This window comes from Myotis brandtii, unplaced genomic scaffold (assembly GCF_000412655.1).
Source record: "Myotis brandtii unplaced genomic scaffold, ASM41265v1 scaffold112, whole genome shotgun sequence".
NCBI classification, from domain to species: Eukaryota; Metazoa; Chordata; class Mammalia; order Chiroptera; family Vespertilionidae; genus Myotis; species Myotis brandtii.
Genome location: NW_005353838.1, coordinates 9,741,881 through 9,764,234, shown reverse-complemented (window position 1 = coordinate 9,764,234; position 22,354 = coordinate 9,741,881). Strand labels below are relative to the sequence as shown.

General features: G+C 42.9%; 1 protein-coding gene across 1 annotated transcript in view; it reads left to right on the top strand.

The window, feature by feature from the left end:
* PDE11A (phosphodiesterase 11A) overlaps positions 1 to 18,927 on the top strand; it is a 282,794-nt gene extending 263,867 nt beyond the window's left edge. Inside the window, exon 20 of the mRNA XM_005857619.2 lies at positions 17,818 to 18,927. Coding sequence (XP_005857681.1) covers positions 17,818 to 17,973 — 156 coding nt within the window. The 3' untranslated portion in view covers positions 17,974 to 18,927. The remainder of the gene's footprint in view (positions 1 to 17,817) is intronic.
* Positions 18,928 to 22,354: the final 3,427 nt, after the last annotated feature.

Below are 22,354 nucleotides of genomic sequence, written 5' to 3'. Positions count from 1 at the left end.
ATCTGTTCCATGCCTCTCTCCTATCTTCTGGTGGTTGCCATCGTCCTTGGCACTCTTTGGCCTATAGATACATCACTGCTTCTGTCTTCATGTGTCCCTGCCTCCTCACATGGCCTTCTTCAAAAAGCAGCAGCCATTGGACTTAAAGCGCAGTCTAAGCCACTATGACTTCATCTTAACTTGATTATATCTCTGCAGAGCCTGTTTCCAAATCAGGTCACATTCTCAGGTACCAGGTGTTAGGATTTAGGCATATCTTCTGGAGACACAATTCGATCCATGAGCCTGGAGACAAGAGGAAAGGTTGGAAGTCAGTGCATGTTGTTTCAGGAATCTCTCCCAACCCAATCAGCCAAGTAAACAGCCTCTGCAACTATTGCCAAGTAGAAAGACCAGAGAGCTCCTCTCTTGCAGAACTCGTTGGGAAAAATCCTATAGGCTGGCTCAACCCCCAAATACCTTCCTACTCTGCTCCCAGGACACCAACAGCCAGAAGCAGAAAAGTGGGATTTCTCACCAGGAAAACAGACAGCCTCAGAGAAAAGACCTGCATGGACTTGCATTTGGGAGATGTTTTATCTCCCTCCATGATGAGAGTCAGCTCCCTGCAGGGTGCCCTTAAAATGAAGTTCATCCAGTCACAGCTTCTCCTGTTCTCCCTCTCCACTTTACATCCTCCCTTGAATAAGTCTTTCTGTGTCTTGCACTTAAATATATGCAAATAGATAAGGGCCTCCGTATGTTTGAGGAACACCTACAATACCATACGAAGGAATGGAAGCAAGTCAAAAAACATGAAAGGGAAAGGAATCAGAACACACAGTAAAAACAAACAAAAAAGGCAACTTCAAAAAACCTTATCAAAAAGATCAGAAATGTTATAAAACAAGACCAAATGCCTGTTGTTTTCCTTCTCTATTTTAAGTTAGCATATCATGATTTTCCTCCCTCCTCCAGGTCCCCTATAACTAGAAGGCTCTCCTGACTCCGTCTCCACAGCCAGCTGCTGCCACTCAGATCCCTGTCATGCTCAGCAGCCCCTCCACAGTCTCACCCCTCAACCCCATCCTCCACGTTAACACTAGACTTAGCTCCCAAAAGCAAATCTCACTGTAGGTTCTTCAGACCCTCCCTCCATGCTCAGCTCCTCTCCCTCCTTCCTTTGTACCCTCTGCTCTTGTCATAGCTGGTCACTGGCCGTTTCCCAAATGGCTGCCCCATTAATGTTCTACATCCTCGCGCCTTTACTTACAAGGTCTCTCTGCCAGGCCTACCTTCCCCTCTTCTCCCAGAAAACCCCACTCTAACTTGAGGAATCTGCTCAGATGTCAGGCTCCTGTAAAACCCTTCACTGCACCCAGGAGGCAGATACCCCAGCTCTGGGACTCTGTACTTTCCCTTGATAGCACATTGTACTGCTTTGCATTCATTGTCTCTGTTACTCAGCCACACTAGGTGCCACAACCTCCGCCCCCATTCAAGCTGGAGCAGCGATGTGTAAGCTGTTACCCAGCTGCTGGGAGACCCAGGCACTGCCTCGGCAACACAGCCAGTGAGGGAGAGTGACAGAAGCAGGAAGGAGTGGGTTAGGAAGAGCCTGTCTTCCCTCCGCATCTTTCAGCGTGCCCCGAAATAATCTACCATTTCAGAGTTGCCCTGTGGTGGGCGTTAGCATTTCTGTCTTTACTTCACAGCTGAGAAACTAAGGAGGTTATACTTGCTGTGAAGAATGGCCCCAGTGAATCAGGGGGAGTTTCAGCATGTGCACTAATGCCTCCTACAAGCACAGGGAGGGTCGAACCATGGAACCATAAAATAATAGCAAAGCAGGAATTATTCTCCAAACCCTGGACTTACTAAACTGTGATCTCAGTGCTATAGATGATCTGAACAGTTGGAAAATCTAAATAGGGAAGGATAAAGAGAGAGACAGAGGAAAAGAGACCTAAGATGAGGCAGTAAAGGCTGAGTGTTTTTATAAGCTTCCTCTTTCAAATCTGCCCTCCACACCCATAAAACTAAAGTTCATTATAAGTTTTCTTCTTAAGGTGGTCACCATGCCTTGTAGGTTTGACTAAAGTAACCACCCATAAAACTAAAGTTCATTATAAGTTTTCTTCTTGAGGTGATCACCACTGCCTTGCAGGTTTGACTAAAGTAACTCTACTGTGCTACTTTTTTTAAGGTCTCTGGCCTTAAAAAGTGACTTTCTCCTTGGGACAAATGGAATTGATGATAGTTAATGTCAACCTTTCTAAGAGTCTGAATGTAGGGGGGTGAAGGATGTGGAAATACTTTAACATTATGCATTAAATCCCTCCATACACGTAAGTCATTATTATTATCATAATGAATATGCCCTCTCAGCTTCAGTAGCCTCTGTTGTAAATTTGGATAAAAATAGCCAAAGTGCCTGTCTCACTAAGATGTAATGAGTCTACAACAGCATTTCTTGAGCAGTTACTATGTGCCAGGCACGAGACTGACTTACCAGCCCGATCTGATTTAATTCTCTTAGCAATATCAACTTATATACTATTCTTAACTCCCTTTTCAAATGTGAAAAAGCTGAGGCTACAGAGTTTCTGTAACCTGGCCAAGAATATACAGATATTAAGTGACACAACTTAGATTCTTTCTGCTGTCACATCTGGGCTCCTCACCAGTTCGACCACCTGAGAAGTGTGTGCAGGCATTCGCATTATGTCAGTCTCAGGTCGTTATTGGGTCGCCTTAAACAGAAGCAACATGCTGTTGTTAATACTAACATGTTTAACTGGAAGCAAACTTGCCGAGGAAAGCAAAACCCTGAAAGGTCACTGTGACCTGACTTAAAAGTAGCAAAACTAGGTTTAGAACCAAGATGTTGGACTTTTGTTTTCAAGTGTGTTCCAGTATACCCAGCTATCTACCCATAAAATTTGAAACATATTGTCCCAAAGTTTTGAAAGCTATCCAGAAGGGACGGGATTTAAAAAGGAAATCCACATTATGGTGGTGATGCAGATGTCAAACAAGCAGAACGCAGATGGAGCCAGGGAGTTTGTTTTGAAGGACAGCATGGTGAACCGAGATGCCTCCACGAATGGGAGCAATGGAATGAAAAGTCAGCAAACAAGGTAGTAAAGACAGCCCTGAAAGGGCCTGAGAAACTGAACAGAAACTCTGAAGGAAGATAAATGGATAATTTAAAAGCCATTCAGTTTTTAAGAAAGACAAAGAATAAGCTACATTGCATCAGAAAAGGCCTAGAAATGATGATGGATGGGGCCCTTCAAATGAGTGGTGAACACAACAGAATCACAGTTGCCTGCACAATTCCCAGCTGAGGGCAAATTTGAGCAACTAAATAAGGATATGAGACTGATACGGATTGAAGAGTTTTTCAAAATCTATTTAATGGCCAGGCAGGGGACATTGATCGCTTTTCAGAGGAAATGTTTAGGATCAATGAGGTAGTAGGCCTTTATTTGGGAATTGGTGACAGGGGGTGGGGGGGAGGGGTTGGCGGTTTATACACAACATGGCAACAAACATTAAGGTATTAAAACAATTTTTGAATTATGGTGGTGAAGCCCTAAATTATTTTGATTTTTATGAAATGAGCCACTTCTCTTTTTTATCCTTGTACTTGTAAGCTTTCTTTATTAATAGTCAGATGACTTGCTACTTAATAATTCCAACACATGATCAGATATTGCTGGTTCCTTTATCAAAAAGTTCATGTTAAACTTTTACACAAAATATTTTATACACACCCAGTAAACAGTGTTCAAAAAGATACTCAATAGAGAAAAGTGTCCCCAGATATTCAATTCCTGTCCAACCACCAAGAACCAATTTATGTATGTGTCTAAAGGTGGTCTCTATAAAAGCATAAATTTTTTTACACTCTTTTAGGTAAACAGTGTTCAAAAAGATACTCAATAGAGAAAAGTATCCCCAGATATTCAATTCCTGTCCAACCACCAGGAACCAATTTATGTATGTGTCTAAAGGTGGTCTCTATTATAAAAGCATAAATTTTTTTACACTCTTTTAATACATAATGTTTATATACTTTGTTTTATAGAGTGTATCTATGTATTTATATACACTGAGCTCATATACATGTATCTATGTGTATGCACATATGTGTGCATTGTACATATGTACTGGCATATATGTATGTGTACATATGTGTGAGTATAGTGTATATCCCGCTCCATACCTTGTTTTTCACACTTAATCTATTTTTGAGATTATTGTTTTCAGTGTCCATAGCAGCTGTCTCATTCTTTTCGGTAATTGTAGAGTATTAGATTTTATACATGAATAAAGTATTAACCAATAATTAATTTTTTAATTATTTAAGGACACTGATGATGTTTCTAATACTTTACTATCATGAACAATGTGCAATAAATATCATTGTAAATGCATCATCTTCACACTTTATTTGTAGGATTAATACCCAGAAGTGTAATTACTGGGCATTTGGCATATGGACATTTGAAATTTTGATATATTACCAACTTTCCTATGTGAAGTTTGAACAAATTTATATTCCCACCAGCAATATCTGAGCTGCCTATTTCTCTACATCCTTACTAATACAGTATGTCATTCAACTTCTTGAATTTTGTCCATAGGATAGGTGCAAAATCTTTCTCATAGTTTTCATTTGTATTTTCCATATCATAAATGAGTCTGATCACATTTTTAGTCTAGATTTATTTACTGAGGAGCCATTTGTATTTTTTCTGTAAACTCTTCTCATTTTTGCTCATTTTCTGTTGGACTGGTGGTCTTTTCATACTGATTTGTAAGAGATCACTATATATTAATAAATAGACCTTAATCTGTAGCAAAGTGGCAAATGTTTTTCCCAAGTTGTCACTTATCTTTTTACTTTGTTTATGGTGTACAGAAATACATTGATTTTATGTTATCAAATTTTATGTCTTCTGGATTTTATGTCATACATAGAATGACTTCCCCATTCCAAGATTATATTTTAAAAATCCTCAGAACTTCTTTTAGTATTTTATGGCTTTATTTTTATATTTGTAATCTGTAGTTCTTCTGGCTTTGCTGTATTTTGTTGGGTGTAAAGTGTGAAGTCAGAATCCAACTTTAGTTTTTTAGATTGTTACCCAGTTATCCTATTAGCTTTGGACTAATCTTTTTCCTTATAATTTAAAAGGTCACCTTTATCATATACTAATTTCCCTTAAATTTAATTCTATTTTTACTCTTTCTGTTCTATTCTATTGATCTGCCTGCCTCATCATACTATTTTAATGAACATCGCTTTATAACATATTTTAATGATAAGCCTAGTTTTACCTTCCCATTACTCTTTCAGTATTGTCTGAGTATTGTTTATTTTTCCACATAAGTTTTAGAATTTAGTTCAAAAACTAATCTAATGTGTGTTTTTATTGGGATAATTATTTAATTTAAGTGGTCAGTGTTTGAAAGTTAAATTAATATAAAACTCCCCAACATTAAATAGATAGAAGATCTTGCTGATTAGGAAGTTTTTGTTCATAAAATTATAATTTTCCCTTCCTTAAATGGTATTTCAAAAATGTAATTAAAAAGTATACAGGCTGTTAGTCCTGCTGTCCCCACACATGCGGACATTTTCCATATCTTAATCCTGTGGGGTGTTAGCAATGAAGAGAAGAGCCACAATAACAAACCCTCTACCAGGTCTTAACGTAGACAGATGGACCCCTTTCTGAGGACAAAGAGAAGGCCAGCTAATGATTCAAAATCCTCCCCATACACCCAGTGGCATGTGTAAGATATTCCTTTCTTGTCTTTTATTCTTTCTCTTCAAAATCTCACTTCTTAAATTATATTGTAAAGTTAAGAAAAAGAAGGTTCTCTTACCACATGGAGAGAAACTACCAAAATAATAAAGGATTTTTGTTCCCAAGGATCTTTACCTAAGGACAGAGCATTTCTCATGGTGCTTGAGGTCTGGTCCTCGGTAGGTCTGGAGCAGTGGGTGCTGGGCTTTATGGCTTCCCCTGTTTCGGATCTGAGCACTGTTTTGTGCTGGGCATGAGGACCATTTTTAAACCCTCACAAGAAATGCTCAGTAATTATTGGATTTGCCTGGCAGTAACTAAGCAATTCATTAGTGCAAATAATTAGTCTTTTGGCTCCTTGGGGACTTTCAAATACAGTCAGCCTCCCATATTCACAGGGCCCACATTTGCATATTTAACCCACAGGGGATTGAAAATATTCAGGAAAGCCAGTGGTTGAGCATTGACGTATGAACCAGGAGGTCATGGTTTGATTCCCAGTCAGGGCATGTGCCCAGGGGGCATGCAGGAGGCAGCCAATCAATGATTTTCTCTCATAATTGATGTTTCTATCCCTCTCTCCTTCTCCCTTCCTCTCTGAAATAAATAAAAATATATTTTTTATAAAAAGAAAATATTCAGGGGAAAAAAAGTTACGTTGTTGCTGACGTGTACTATGTAGGTAGGCCTATGATGTTTTCATCTGTACTGAACATGAAGAGACTTTCTTGTCAATATTCCCTAAACAATGCAGTACAGCAACCATTTATGTAGCATTTACATTATATCAGGTATTATAAAGTAATCTAGAGATGATTTAAAATATACAGGAGGATATATGTGGGTTATATGCCAATACTTTGTCATCTATATATATAAAAGCCTAAGCAACCATTATGACTGGATGACTGGCTGGTAGCTATGACATGCACTGACCACCAGGGGCAGGTGCTCAATGCAGAAGCTGCCCCCTGGTGGTCAGTGCGCTCCCACAGCCAACCTCTCATGGTTAGCCAACTTCCTGCGGTCCCTCCCCCTGGACTGGGCCAGATGGCCCCGATGGGCCCTGATCACCAGCCAGGCTGAGGGACCCCACCCATGCACGAATTGGTGCACCGGGCCTCTAGTTTTAGACTAGGCACTTGAGCATCTGCAGCTTTTGGTACTCATGGGGTTTCTGGAACCAATCCCCTGCAGATACTAAGGGATGATAGTTTAAGCTAAAAAATAGAAGAGCAAATGCTAATAGAGTCTTCTAGTATCTACTCTTAGAGGTCCCATAGAGGCACCCTACCCATTTTGTTTGGAGAACCCTAGGACTCAAGGCACATAAGCAGCATAAAAAAAAATCTATAGTAAACAACTTTGTGCAACTCAACACACTAAGAAATAGAAGAGCAAATGCTAATAGAGTCTTCTAGTATCCATTCTTATAGGTCCCATAGAGGCACCCTACCCATGTTTGGAGAACCCTAGGACTCAAGGCACATAAGCAGTATTAAAAAAAATCTATAGTAAACAACTCTGTGCAACTCAACACACTAAATTTTAAATATGGCCCTTTTTACACATTGAACTTTGCAAAAATAATAGATTTTTATCTAATTCTTTAAAATCTCAGGTGCACAGTTTTACCAGGTAGCATGCTGGTGTGTGGCAAGGTGGATTGTTACCATGTGGCTGTGTTTTACTTACATGTTCCAACCACCTCTTATATGAAACCCCATTCATCAAAGGCTGTGGCTTCTGGGTCAGCAGCCATTCCTTCCCAGTCAGCTGTTGCCTACCCAGTGAGCATGATTGATTAGCTACCAATCTGCTCCGAAAACCCAACCAACAGGATCACCTATGACAGGATCCTAGAGGGGCTCATTATAACAGAGGAGACAGTTCTCTTTGCTTCCATTTGCACTGGCTGTCTTTGGGCTTGCTTGTTATTTATTACTTAAAACCCTGGTTTTATTTTCTTAAGGCAGGAGAGAGTAGATGTGTTACAAATAAAAGATTCGCTGTCCACACCTAATGTTTGGGAGGTGGTGTTTCTTCATTAACCGGGGAGGTCACATCCCTCCTGTAAATTTGTCTTGAAACAGTGTCACAGACACTAGGACAAAAAAGTTGCCTACTGTCCCCACACCACAGTTAGGTGTGAGACACCTGTCATTACCAACATCCCAGTTGGATCTTTCATGTGAAGACACCATGAGCTTTGTACTTAGATGGGCCCAGACTGACATTCCAGCTCTGCTGTACACTTGACCATGTAAACTTTGGCTCTTTTAACTTATTTTTTCCCATCTCAGTCTCCTCATCTGTCAAAACAGGGCAGAGAAGACTTATGTCACAGCATGGTTGTGAGGTTAATCAGCTCACATCTGGAGAGGTCCTAGCATGGCACCGGGAACATGGGACACATTCAATACTCCGGTTAGTTCACTTTGGCAAGATGTGTCTCACTGTCGATCACAGTGAGCAAACTGTGGCCCACAACAGATTTGGCCCACAGACTTATTTATTTAGTCGAATGCTGTTTTTAAAACTGTAAAATGTCCAGTTTGCCATAGGCCCCCCCACTCCCAATTATGTCACGCGGCGTATTTCATTCATTAACTTTACTGGCCTGGCCCTGTAGACATTTGAGTTTAAGACTCTTGCCCTGTGTTATGGAAATAACAATGCTATTAACTCAAGGAGACTAAAATCTCAGTCTCGTACATTCAGAATGTTAATGTCATTTGTACATATAATTTCCCACAAAGGAATCCCTTAAGCTTATAAATAAAATAAGCTAAACAAGCAACCTGAGAGGTCACAAAGGAAATGGAAAGGTAAAGACAAGAGGAAGAGAAAATCACTATAACGCTCTGTTGCATTTTCACTTTTACAGGCACTACCAATCTGCTCCAGACCCTGGAAGGAAAATGACCTCTTCCTAAGTTATTACTAGCACTGTAATTAGTCTTCAGGATATTAGACATCGATGCTGCAAACGTCGATGCTATCATTTGGCTGGACTATGCCCTTAGGATTCTGATTACGGATCTGAATCATTCTTTCGGTAGATTCTAATGAGCTTGCTTGCATTAGCTCCGTAGCTTTAACATTTTTACTGCTACTTGGGTAACTGCCTCATATTATTTAGGTTTTAAGATCTCAAATATCACTAACAAAACGAAGTCCTGACAACATTTTTTGACATTTGCAAAAATCTGATATAGCCAACCTGTTACTGCTGAATAGTAACAAATCCACAGAGTAAATATCATATATACAAAAATAGGCTTCCCATCTGGAAAAATACTCTCACCCAATACAATAATCATGGAATAATATTGAACTCCCACTAAGGAGAAAATAACATCTAGTTGCTGTTTGTCCTTTCTGTCCGAGTTCTCTTGGTCCATAGAGGAAATCCAGGCTAAACGGATGCTGCCACCAGTTCCTCTGAGTCCTCCTTTCTCAGAAGCCAGGATTCACAGGCCTGCTGACTTTGCCACCAGAAGGAATTGGCATCCTCTCGGAGTATTTTCCGAGTCCCCATACCATGGCGGGCTAAGAATGAGCAACCTTTTGAACAGCTTTTAAAGAGTCTGGCAGACTCTGTGGGTTCAAGGAGAAGAGAGAGAACTGCTAGCTGGTCCCTGGCTCTCATTAACTTGGGGAACGAGGGCGGCTCAGCTGTTTACGCTGGGGACATTGAGACTCCCTCACATCAGCCACCAGTTCAAAGTCTGGGGGGTGGGGGGGTCAATCCCAAGTAATTCCTGGGGGTGACAGAACAATAAATGACAATAGTAAAAGACCCACTATTTGGAGCCCAGAAACTCACTCAACCTAGTTTAAACAGAAATGGAATTTCTTTAGCTCAAGTAACTGGGGAGCTTTGAGGTAAAGTGGGCTGGTGCCTTCTGCTGCATCAGGGGAGTCAAAGGCCAGCATAAGACACGTGTCCCCTCTCCCTGCCTCCAAGGTATGTTTTGGCTTCACCCAACCATGTGTTGGCAGCTTTAAGGTCACATGTTTATTACAGTAATTATTCACACCCCCCAAAAAAAAGAAAGAAAGAAAGAAAGAAAGAAAGAAAGAAAGAAAGAAGGAAAGAAAGAAAGAGAAAAGAAAGCTTCCTCTTCAGTAGTAACATGTAAACCTAGAGAGAGCTCTGACTGCCCAGCTTGATGCCTATCCCCATCCCTCCACCAATCCCTGGGGCATGCCTATTGTCGACCCTGAATTATGTGCCTACTCAGAGCACATGGAATGATTCTGGTGTAGTTTCTGCTGTCTATTACAGTCCACTTATAACCCACTGCCCAAAACACATTAATGTATAACTCCCCAAGGCAGGGAATTTGTTCAAGAATCAAAATGCCTAGAATTATCTGACACCTGCACAGGTAGACAAAAAATGGAGACCTACAACATAGCATTGATTTTCTCAATTGGGAATTGCATGCAGCTGCTAGTGGCAGAGATCTGAAATCGCAAGAGCTTAAACCAAAGAGAAATTTTTTTTTCTCTCTGTGATAAGTAATAACCCAAAGAAGTCAAGTTGAGGCTGCTATGATATGGCAGCTCCATAGCCATCAGAAACCCAGGCCCTGCTTATACTCAGGGGTGCCTCATAATTACAAGATGGCCACTGTAGCTCCAGCCATCATGTTAATATTCCAGCAGTGAGAAAGAAAGAGAGGCCAGGGCAAAGGATGCACCTCCAAGTTGCATAAACTCCCACTTAAGAGTTGTCTCAGAAGTCCCTCCTTATGAATTCCGCTTATACCTCCCTGGCCGTTCCGAAGCTCAAGGAAGGCCAAATTCATACTGGGAAGGCAAAGTGGCAATCTCTGTTGGAGATATCACAGTGCTGATGGAGTACATGACTCTGCCCCCAAATGGGACAGAAGTCATAAGGCTCGAGCCCTTTATACTCCGCTGCATTCTAGCCTATAAAGAACCCAATAGTGCACAGTGCCTGGCATGTTATGTGTGTAACATATGTAAATGATTATTAATTTTCTGACATTAGCAATTACACACTAAAGACTTATTTTAAAGCTGGGTTCTTTAATGTGAATGCTTAAAAATATTTATCCAAAGAAGTCTTGGTTTGCTTCTGTGTTCACCATTAGTGTTTGATTGTTTGTTTTTCAAAGCAAGTTTTAAAACCTGCTGGAAGCCTCCTATGGTAGTTAATACATTATCTTAAGCAATTGAATGCAAATTAATTTTTACACAACCTTGAGTTTCAAAGGCCATTGAACTGGGGAGGGAAGAAGCGAGGTATAGGAGGAATCTGTTTGCTGCTTCCCATCTGGGCCCCACAGCCAGCTCCATCTGCTCTCACATGTAGTAACTAGCACTTAGGCTAGTCCCCTGCCAGACACACCATGTGGAGTTTAGCTTATTTTTTTTTTCACTCAGGAAAATGTTACAATACATAGAAAGATTTTAGGAAACTTGATGGGATTATTTTTGGCATTTCTAAACTCTGTGTTTTGAATATGGTGAGTTTTTTTTAAAATTGATTTCAGAGAAAGGAAGGAAAAGGGAGAGAGAATTAGAAACATCAATTATGAGAATGATCTATGAATTGCCTTCCATTGGGGATTGAGCCCACAACCCGGGCATATGCCCTGACCTGGTATCGAACCGTGACCTCCTGGCTCATGGGTCATCGCTCAACCACTGAGCCACACTGGCCAGGCTAAACTCTGTGTTTGGTACCATAACCCAAATTTGCATTGGGTTTTATGGATTATTTCTTCTTTTGTTTTGTTTCTGGATTTCGTTCTCTGTTAATACTACAATTCTCCTTTTTTGGTAGGGTCTTATAGCACGTTTGTGTCAAGTGCGAGCCACTGAAAGGTTCAGGGTAGAGAATGGCGAGGTTGGATATGTGATTTGGAGTGACCACGATGTGGAGAGTGGACTGGAAAGGAACCAGGGGAAGCAGGGGCCCACTGAAGAGGCTGTAGCAGGTTAAAGCAGCGGAAGAGATGATGGTAGTCTGAGCTAAGGTTGTAGAAACTACAATAGACTGACACAAAAAACACATTGGAAGTAGGATTGACAAAACTTGGCGATATTGTGGGTGTAGGAGGATAGGGAGATGTCATGGGTGACCCATAGATTTCTGGGTTGGGCAGTTGGTGGAGATGAGAATGCTCAGTTCCCTGGAGAGTAAACCTGAGAGCAGAGGAGGGTTTGGGGGAAGGTGACGAGTTCTAGGCAATCAGTTCACTTTCTGGCCTTTACAACAAGATGGAAGAGTAGGTTGGCAAACGTGATTCTTAGCCAACTGCATCATTGCAGCCTGGCACATGACATTCAGGAATATGTTAGATTAAATCATGAATAATCTCAACCTTTGGGAACCAAGAAGGATTAGCAGTTGAACAGTTCACTAGTTAAAGTTTGGATTTGCTCCCAGAACAGGACACTCCTCTCTGAAGTCACTTACCAGAAGCAGAGGCCTCCTTTGTTTCTCAGAGATGCCCTTTGCACATGCGACCAGCCAGTCATGTGGAGTCAAAAGCATTTTGGGTCCCGCTGCCACCTGCATGCTCTCTTGCCCCTCCTCTTGAAGGTCTGAGCAGAGAGGACACCAGTTGGTCATATCCCGACAATGATTTTCCATTTCTTTTTTTTTAAGTTTTTATATGTTTAATTAATTTTTTAGAGAGAAAGGAAGGGAGAGGGAGAGAAGAAACATGGACCTGCTGCCTCTTGCACACCCCCTGCTGGGGACCAAGCCCACAACCTGGGCATAGGCCCTGACTGGGAATCCAATCAGCAACCTCTTGGTGCATGGGACCATGCTCAATCCACTGAGCCACGCCAGCCTTTTTTAAGTTTTTATATGTTTAATTAATTTTTTAGAGAGAAAGGAAGGGAGAGGGAGAGAAGAAACATGGACCTGCTGCCTCTTGCACACCCCCTGCTGGGGACCAAGCCCACAACCTGGGCATAGGCCCTGACTGGGAATCCAATCAGCAACCTCTTGGTGCATGGGACAATGCTCAATCCACTGAGCCACACCAGCTGGCTGTTTGTCCATTACAAAATACCAACCCCTAAGTGGGCTTTTTGATGTTTTCACTGAGAAAGTAAATAGTACAGTAGTAAAATGATCATCTCTTCATAACAGGAATATTGCCTCAAACAGGTATTTGAGAAGGGCTCCAAAGTCTATTTTTATATTTTTTCAAAAAAATAGATATTTTAGAAACATCAATGATGAGAGAGAATCATTGATTGGCTGCCTTCTGCATGCCCCCTACTGGGGATCGAGCCCGAAACCTGGACATGTGCCCATGACAGGAATTGAACCCGGGATCCTTCAGTCTGCAGACCGAGACTCTATCCACTGAGCCAAACCAACTAGGGCCTCTTAGTTTCTGATTATTTCTCTTGGGTAAGGTAGGAATGGGGGGAAGCAGAAAAATACTAATTCTTATTATCAGCACTCTGGAAATATATAATTCAATAATAGGACATGAAAACCATCTTTTTTCTTTGGCCTTAAAATAAATAAATAAATAGCCAACTCAGATGAATTCCTCCACATTTTTAAAAGGTCTTAATGACATAGCTGGACATTACTGGGCTCCAAGATAAAGCTGGTTTTCATTTGGTGGGGTTCCTCTGTTTCCCCTTCCAACAGCAGAGAATGGGGGTAGTAACTCGCTCTAAGAGCATGGCTCTCTCTTTGCTTGTTCCCTTGTCCCACATCTGCCCATCTATCCAGCACTTGAATTCCAAGAAGTGATGATGTGCACTTATGGGACCAATGATAGCAGATATGGATCATGATGGCAGAGGAAAAGCAAGGCCAGAATCTGATTCAGAGCAGCTGGGTGCACTGATAAAAACAAGGCCTCGGGAATAATGGTAATAAGAGAGAATTCACTGTTCATTTCCCAAGGGGGTCATTCTGGGTTTGTTTTTGCAGCAGGATTTTGTCACAGGTCAGAACGTCCTGACCCTGCTCTCCACCAGCAGCAGCTGTCCTAACCTTACCCCTTCTTCCTGCTGCCACTGTGAGGGTGGGTTAGAGGCGGGGCTGTCACTGTGCTAGGAGCTAGAGATACGAAGAAGAAAGGCCTTGTTTCCACTCTCCCTGGGAACTCTCGGGATAGTACCCAAGACCGTTTAACACCAATAACGCGAGACTTCCACTGCTGGCCATGAGTCACAACAGGGGCCGAAAGAAGGAGAAATGCATGCAAGTTGTCAGACAGTGGACAACAGGCAGCACATATGGTCATTCCTGAGAGAGCAGAACAAGTGAGGTGAGCCCCACAACCGTCCTAGCTTCCTACCTGCAGAGAGTTTCTAGGCTGCAGCACAGGGAGGGGAACCCAGGCAGAGCCCAGGGGTCTCACTGTGGAGGCGGAGCCCGGAGTCTGGGAGGCCCAGGAGATCCGAGTTCCCAGGGAAGAGCACCAGAGAAGGGAGTGGCAGGAGAGAGAGCTGAGGTCTGCGGAGGGGCCTTAGGTCAGATCCAGCCCTACCCTACAATTGAGGCGGCACATGAGCCATCAGTCCTACATTGCCCCAGTAGCTTCTGGTTTAAAGGGCAAGCACCCCAAGGGCTGGAACCATTAGGTAGAAGTTACAGGGACATAGATTTCAGCTCAATGTCAGAAACAGCATTCTAAAATCAAAACCAAACGTAAACTGAACGCCCCTGGGAAGTAGTGAGTTCCCTGCCTCTGGACATGAATGAAAACTGGAAATCCACGCCACAGGGATGCCACAGAGGAGACCCAGCAGCCCCGGGCTGATGGCACAGCAGAGGTACCCTTGAGTCCCTCTGCGTATGAGCAGACAGGCAAGAAGTGGTTTCTTTCTTTTTCACTGAGTGAACAGCAAGTCAGACAAGACAGACCCTAGAGCAGGGGTGGGCAAACTTTTTGACTCGAGGGCCACAATGGGTTCTTAAACTGGACCGGAGGGCCGGAACAAAAGCATGGATGGAGTGTTTGTGTGAACTAATATAAATTCAAAGTAAACATCATTACATAAAAGGGTACGGTCTTTTTTTTTTAGTTTTATTCATTTCAAACGGGCCGGATCCGGCCCGCGGGCCGTAGTTTGCCCACGGCTGCCCTAGAGGCATTCGCACAGAGCTCATCCGGTAGCACTTGCTGATGAGAAGCTTTTAGGAATACCCATGCCTTTCTAAATACTGGGAGCCATTCTCCTCCTGACAGACCTTGGAACTTAGTGTGTGGGTCACCCCTTGCCTTCCTAATTTCTAATAGTCCTATATTCTCTCAGTTAACTGCATTTGTGTAACACGTTTGTAGTGTGTGGGGGAATAATTCTTCAGGATTGTGTTCTTTCTACCTTTGCCTAGAACCAGCACCTGCCAGAGAAAACGATAGTCTAGAACAGCGGTTCTCAACCTGTGGGTCACCAGCCTGTGGGTCTCGACCCCTTTGGGGGTCAAACGACCCTTTCACAAGGGTCGCCTAAGACAATCAGAAAACACATATATAATTACATATTGTTTTTGTGATTAATCACTATGCTTTAATTATGTTCAATTTGTAACAATGAAAATATATCCTGCATATCAGATATTTACATTACGATTCATAACAGTAGCAAAATTACAGTTATGAAGTAGCAACGAAAATAATTTTATGGTTGGGGGTCACCACAACATGAGGAACTGTATTAAAGGGTCGTGGCATTAGGAAGGTTGAGCACCACTGGTCTAGAATGTCAATTCTGTGTTTAAGGACAATGTAGCGAGAGAAGGAATTCTGAGAAATATGTACTCCCCCAAAAGATGTTTTTCAACACAAAGGAAGCAAGAGGGAGAACAAAGAGCTAGATAAAGGCAAGAAACCTCTTTTGGGGACTAAGCCAAATAAACTTAAATGGTTTAAGGAATAAATTGGTGGAGTAATTTGAATCACGGGCAGGTGCTATGAATGTAATTTAGTAAAATGCTCGGGAACCTGCCAAAGTAGAGAAAAATGTGTTGCTTTTGAGATCATTTCCCAGCAGCTTCATAAAAGAAAACTGATTACTAGAATTTAATAAGTAAAACAGAGCCAGAAATATAGTAATCAAATGAGTTTTTAATTACATTTCAGACAGAAAAAAAAATCCAATTTGTGCTCCTGGGATTTAAAAAAAAAGTTCTAGAGAAATGCTTTTGTAGCAGGAAAATAACATAAACACTAATTTCCATAGGAATTACAGTAGTCAGTTTAATTAAAAGACCTGAGCAGAGTGAAGAGGAGCCGGTGCCAAGCTATGCTCAATGAAACCGTGGCACTGGTTGCTACCTCACACTGCTGGCGAAACAAAAACACTATGCGTTGAGCAGGAACAGGCATCTGTATTTTTTTCATGGGCATAGATGGGATTTTGATCGCTGCCTGAGTTATTATATTGCTGTTTCATTTTTGTATCGAATAACTAATACATCTGGTTTACAATTAGATGTTGCTCTAGCCTGTTTGGCTCAGTGGTTGGAGCATCGGCCCTCAGACTGAGGGGTCCCAGTTCGATTCTGGTTAAGGGCACGTACCTGGGTTGCAGGCTCAATCCCTGGCCCAGGTCAGGGCGCCTGCAGGAGACAACCAATCGATGTGTCTCTCTCACATCAATGTTTCTCTCTCTGTCTCTCCCCCTCCCTTCCACCCTCTCTAAAAATCAATGGAAAAAATATATCCTTAGTTGAAGATTAACAACAACAAAAAATGTAGGTGCTGTTGCTTGGTGTGGTAAGTATCACTTTTAAGGGAGAGAATATGCTCTGTGTAAGGGACATGGATGTGAAAGAACATCATCTCAGCCAAGTTGGCGTGCTTACTGCTCACGGGGGTACCAGTTATTTACGGGCTTTTCATCCCTCACCTACTTACTTTACATCCAGTTACATTTTACTTGTGGTTCTATCACTTGCTGGAGAGGGAGGGGGAGGGGATACACAGGTGGCTGCCGCCGCTTAGGGAAGAGAGCTCTTCCTCCTGCGGAGGACTTTGCTCTTGGCCGCCCCCTAGCCACCGGTCCAGCTGGGAGAAAGCTTTTCAGGAGGGGTGCCTCCCAGTGGTGTGTTTCCCTTGTGGTGAACGGGGCACACCGGCAAGGTGTCTCCGCGGCCCTGGGGATCTCGTGTGTGGCCACAGAACACGGAGCCGAGGCATAAAGAGGAAACGGGAAGTGTTACCTTTCCATGAGCTAACACCCACAGCTCCACGACCCTTGTTCCACTTTAGGGGTGATCCAAGCTTTGTGAGGCCAAAAGTTTATACCATTGGGAAGTAGGGGACTTAAAAAAAACACATAGTTAAGTAAAAAGGCAATATTTAGAAGGGTCTCCTACAAATAGGACCCTAAATCCTGACCTTCATTAGCCTCATGGTCAGTCGCCACCTCCTACATTTCCTCTTCCCTCATCTCTCCTACACCCCTTTGTCCCTCTCTTCCACACTCCTTTTCCCTCGTGTCTATTTCCATACATGTTCTCCCAGTGATCTGTGCCTTTGGCACAGTTCCAAGATCCTTGCTTTAAAAATGAGAACCTCCTCTTGTTTCAAGATTTTACCTGGCCTCTTATTCAGGTGAGTCCACCTGGAGTCATCTCCGGTGGAGCAAACGGTAAGTTTATTTTTGTAAAAATTTAAGTTCATGGTCTATTGAGATCTGGAGGCCTCCATGGCAGACAGAGATACACATATTAGTAGACATGTGTGAGCTAGATATTGTGTTTCCTCTCTTGCTTGATGTGGGTCTAAAACAGGGTCATAATCTAATTGGCTGGCACCCGGGAGTAGTGCACAGCCACCTGTCTTATTTTTTCATTTTCTGCATCGGCTCTATTAGTATAAAACAGTGACACTCAATGCATGTGTACTTCTTGTAAATAGCTCGTGGTTACCAAATAATCATCGCTTTCATTCCTCACAGCCGGTTTCCATTCTCACCGTGAAAGCTGGAAAATCATGTCAGTGACTCCAGTTCCTCTCTCCCCCACCTTCTGATTGTTTTGTTTTAGGCCTTGGTGAAGGTCAATGTGAAACTGAAGCCGATGCTGGATTCAGTGTCTGAGAACAGAAGTAAGTGGGAAGAGCTGCACCAGAAAAGGCTGCTGGTCTCAGCTGCCTCCCCCTCCTCTGCGGGCCTCATGGTGGCCGGGGCAAACAGTAACTAAACCTCGGGGTCAGCTGCTGCTGCAAAATGACTGCATCCTGAAGAGCCAGCTTTGGTCCAGCCTCTTCATCCTATTGTTCCTTTAAGCTCAGACAGACAGAAAGTCTGGAGGATGAGCTGGGAAGCATGACTGGGGTTTCACCTTCAAGTGTGGCCAACAGGGAAGGGCGTGACAGGAAGGACAGAGGAGGAGGTGGGGCCGGGCACACACCCCAAGATCCTCAACTTTCCATGATGAACAGACATGGGCTGAGCCTGAGACAGGCGCTGGGCAGGAGACAGCTGTGGATCCAGGCGGCCCTGCCCATTCTGACCCAAGGGAACATGGAACAGTACAGGCGTCACTAATGCTGCTTCCTTTTGTATATGGCTCTTTTATTTGTTACAAGGCAACAATGCCTGCCCTTGCACCTCTCCCCAGTGCCCTTTAGTGCCAGACTGTCCTAAGAATCCTGATTTGTATGCTGTAGAGGTATTTTATTTTTATCCTAAAGCTTCTTAATGATGGCTCAGAGCCAGGAGACTTGTGTACGTAAAAGATAAACTATATTATCCTTACAAACACCAACTATTCCCACGTTTCCCCTAAAAAAAAGTCTGTAGTAGAAATACATCAAATGTGTTTGTCTGATTGGGTTTTACACAAGATTCATAACATTACATTGGGATTGTGATCACCTTTTTCAGTTTTTTTAATTCAATCTTCATTGTAGATCAACTGTACTCCCAGAAGGAATAGATTAATAGGCTTTAATTAAAGTAAGGATGAAAGAAAATCTATAGTTGGATTTACCACAAGTGGCATATGAACATTTAGAAACTCTTTCCAACAGTGAGACATTTCACAGGACACAGCAGCACCATGGAGAATGATCATTGGCTACCTTGAGTTCTCCTAGTAATGGTGTTTGTATAAAACTGAAGATCACTGTCAGTACCATCCTACAGGCAAAAGCAGGAGTCTCCAATTTTGGATTTTTTCTTGAGTGTTAGAAATAATGTCTAGCAGGTTAACAAATGATGGTCTAGGCGCCTACACATGGTATTTTGTGGAAGAGCCACACTCAAGGGGCCAAAGAGCCGCATGTGGCTCGCGAGCCGCAGTTTGCCGACCACTGATCTAGGCAGAGACCACATATTCTATTGAAAGCCAGGTTTATAATGGGTAAGAATAAACTATCTATACTAATTAAAGGGTAATATGCTAATTAGACCAGGAGACCTTCCGGGAGACTGTCCAGACAAAGCCATGGTAGCGGGGCCAAGACAGAGGCGGTTAGGGGCGATCAGGCCAGCAGGGTGGGCAGTTGGGTGCGATCAGGCCAGCAGGGGGGGCAGTAGGGGGCAAGAAGGCCAGCAGGCAGAGTGGTTAGGGGTGATCAGGCAGGCAGGCAGGCAGAGGCAGTTAGGGGCAATCAGGCAGGCAGACAGGCAGAGGCAGTTAGGGGCGATCAAGCAGGCAAGCGGTTAAGAGCCAGTGGTCCTGAATTGTGAGAGGGATGTCTGACAGTCAGACATCCCCCCAGGGGTCCCAGATTGGAGAGGGTGCAGGCTGGGCTGAGGGACACCCCCCACCCCCATGCACGAATTTCATGCACCAGGTCACTAGTATGAAATAAATGCAAGGACTAGAAAGCCACTTTGCTTCCCATTTTACCTGAGATTGAGGTCATGCTATGCCTTATCCAAAGAATGGGAAGTGAGAAGCTAGCTTTGGCATAGTGACTGGATGACTTTGGACACTTCACCTAACTTCTCTCAGTCTGTTTCCTCATTTGTCAAATGAGATTACACTAGGAAATGGTTTTCAAACACATTTAACCTTGTAACTCTTTGTTCAAATATATCTCACAAGGAATCCCCAAGATATGAAACATCCTCTGTAAGTCCTCCACTTGACCGGTTTGGGGATCCAGAGCCCCTGCACATCCGCATGTCTTTGATTACATACATGGTGCTCCATAAGAGGCTCTGAGGAGTTTGAAAATCCCTGGACCAGATGAACCTTGAAGTTCACTCCAGCTCTGAAAAATCTAAAATTTATAAACCATGTTTTGTTCTTATTGCCCCTGGCCAGTATCAGTTATTAACTTCATTACTCAAATACTAAGGAAATAGGGGCTGAGGTCCACAAAGAACATTGTTTTTCTGGCACAGAGCAGGCATTCAGGAAATGTGTTTTTAAAAAATGGGTGAATGAAGGTACCAAAGCGGAAGTGAGGGAAGAGCAGATACACATAGGGACCAGGTGGCAAGAAACAAAGTAAAATTATCAACCAGGCAAAGAGGGGTAAAAGAAGGAGAAAGAGAAAGAGGAGGAGGAAAGGGGGCAGAGGGGGAGGAGAAGTGACTGAGGCAGGTGGTCGGAAAACTGCCAAAGGGAAGGTGAAAGTCAATCCACACAGACAAATGCACTTCTAACCAGATCACATGGGGGTGCACAATCCTGTCATCAATTGCTTAGAAAAGAGAGATACTTGAGCAGGGAGAGGTTTGACAAAAGAGAGAAGGAAGGAGTGGGAGTCCAAAAATATAATGTTCCTGGCTCCCCTTCACAGCTGCCTCTGCAGGGGAGACTAGAGGGACGGGAGGAGAAAATGAGCGCAGGAAACATGGCCTCCGCAGAGCAGGTAAGAGGAGGCTGTTCAGATTTATGGGTTTTATTAAGCCAGTTTTCGGGATCACTCGGCTATAAAGGAAATAGCTTCTGCCGGGCTGTCCCTCCTCAGGTGAGGAACAAAGGGTGGGTGGAGTTAGGGACAGACCCTGGGCGTCTGCAGCTCAGCAGCACTGCAGGTGTTGCTCTGGCTATTGTGCCAGCTCAGGTTTATATCACAAGCGGGAATTGCAAAGCAGACCGGGTGAGGCAGAGACGAACCCACATCTGTTATCCTCCCCAACAATATAAATAGCCCAGACAGACGGATGCCAGTCTATCTACAGCGACATTTTAAAGTGTGTGCCTGCTGATAAAACTGGACCCAGGGCCCGTGAAGACTGCAGGCAGCTACAAGCACTATTGCGATCCTGAACACTGATGCTGCATATTGCTGAGGGGAACATAATTTATAGCACAGACCCTACGGCTTCCACTAAGGTTGAGTTTTCCCTTCATTTCCTTGCCTTTTTATTGGCTTCACTGCTCAGTTGCCAATAGCAACGTCCACTGGTAGCAAGGGGAGTTCAACATCATTGCAATCTGCCATACAGTGGAGCCCTGACAGTGTCAACCATCAATCAAACAGCTGTTTGTAATTGCCTCCATCTATTTTTCCTGCCTGGAAGTATCTTTCCTATTGTGGGTCAGAATTCAGAAACTGCTGACTAATGCCTTGGCCTGTTCCTCCTGACCCAGGCAGTGGGAAAGGAGGGTGGCAACAACCTAGGGGGGTTAGAGGTTGAACTCTTGTGAGTTTAAGGTTTTTAAATCCCTTTTCTAAATAATGTATAATTTTCCAAGAATGTGAGGTATGTGTAGTTATCCATATATTCAGCTTTTCCAAAACAGAGAAAGCGAAATTTCCCCAATCCTTATTATTCTATTTATTTCCTATTGGAGGAAGGCATTTAAAACGTGAGCCTTCTTACAAAACCTCCAATTGACCAGATTATTTATGTTTGCTTCTTCGGGTCTCTTGGCATTCATGTTTGAAATGACTTCATCCTACTTTCTCCACAAGATGCATTTGTTTTAGAGATGCTATTTCTTCTCTTACTAGTCAGTGTGGAGAGAACACATGCACAGCCTACTATGTAGCTGGCAAGCCTGGCCAGTAGGGTCAGCTTGGCAAACTGTAAAGGGTGCCATCCGTGCACAGCAGGACCAGGGCTCCATCCTGCCTTGGCCACGGGCTGGACCTGTTATCTTGGGACTCTCCAGGCTTCAGGTTTTCTGTTAGTAAAATAAGAGCGCTGACTTCATTTCCACACCAAAGGACCAGCCGTATTTAACTTTTAAAAACATGTCTTCAGAGAACTGTCTTGTTTTCTGTTCTCGAATAAAATAGGAATAAACCTAAAAAGGTCATCTCATTAAAGGCAAAATAAAAAATTACATATATGGGGTAGATTTAAAAATAACCTCACCACAGATATGTCCGAGCCTGCCTCTAGTGATCATAAAAGATATTATCATCAGTACAATTTTTAAAATATATATACTTTTATCGCATAAAGGACAGTTTTAGATGATTTCATATCATAGATATCCCATAAATTGTAGTCAATTTAATTTGAAAGTAAATTTATAAAGCGAGTCAAAAGAAGTTAAAATTGCATGTGTGTTTTCTGTTTCTAAAATCTGAGATGTCTATTCATTTCCAAGTATTTTATATTTACATACATGTTAGGTTAGAAATAACCACACAATAGTGTGGTGAGGC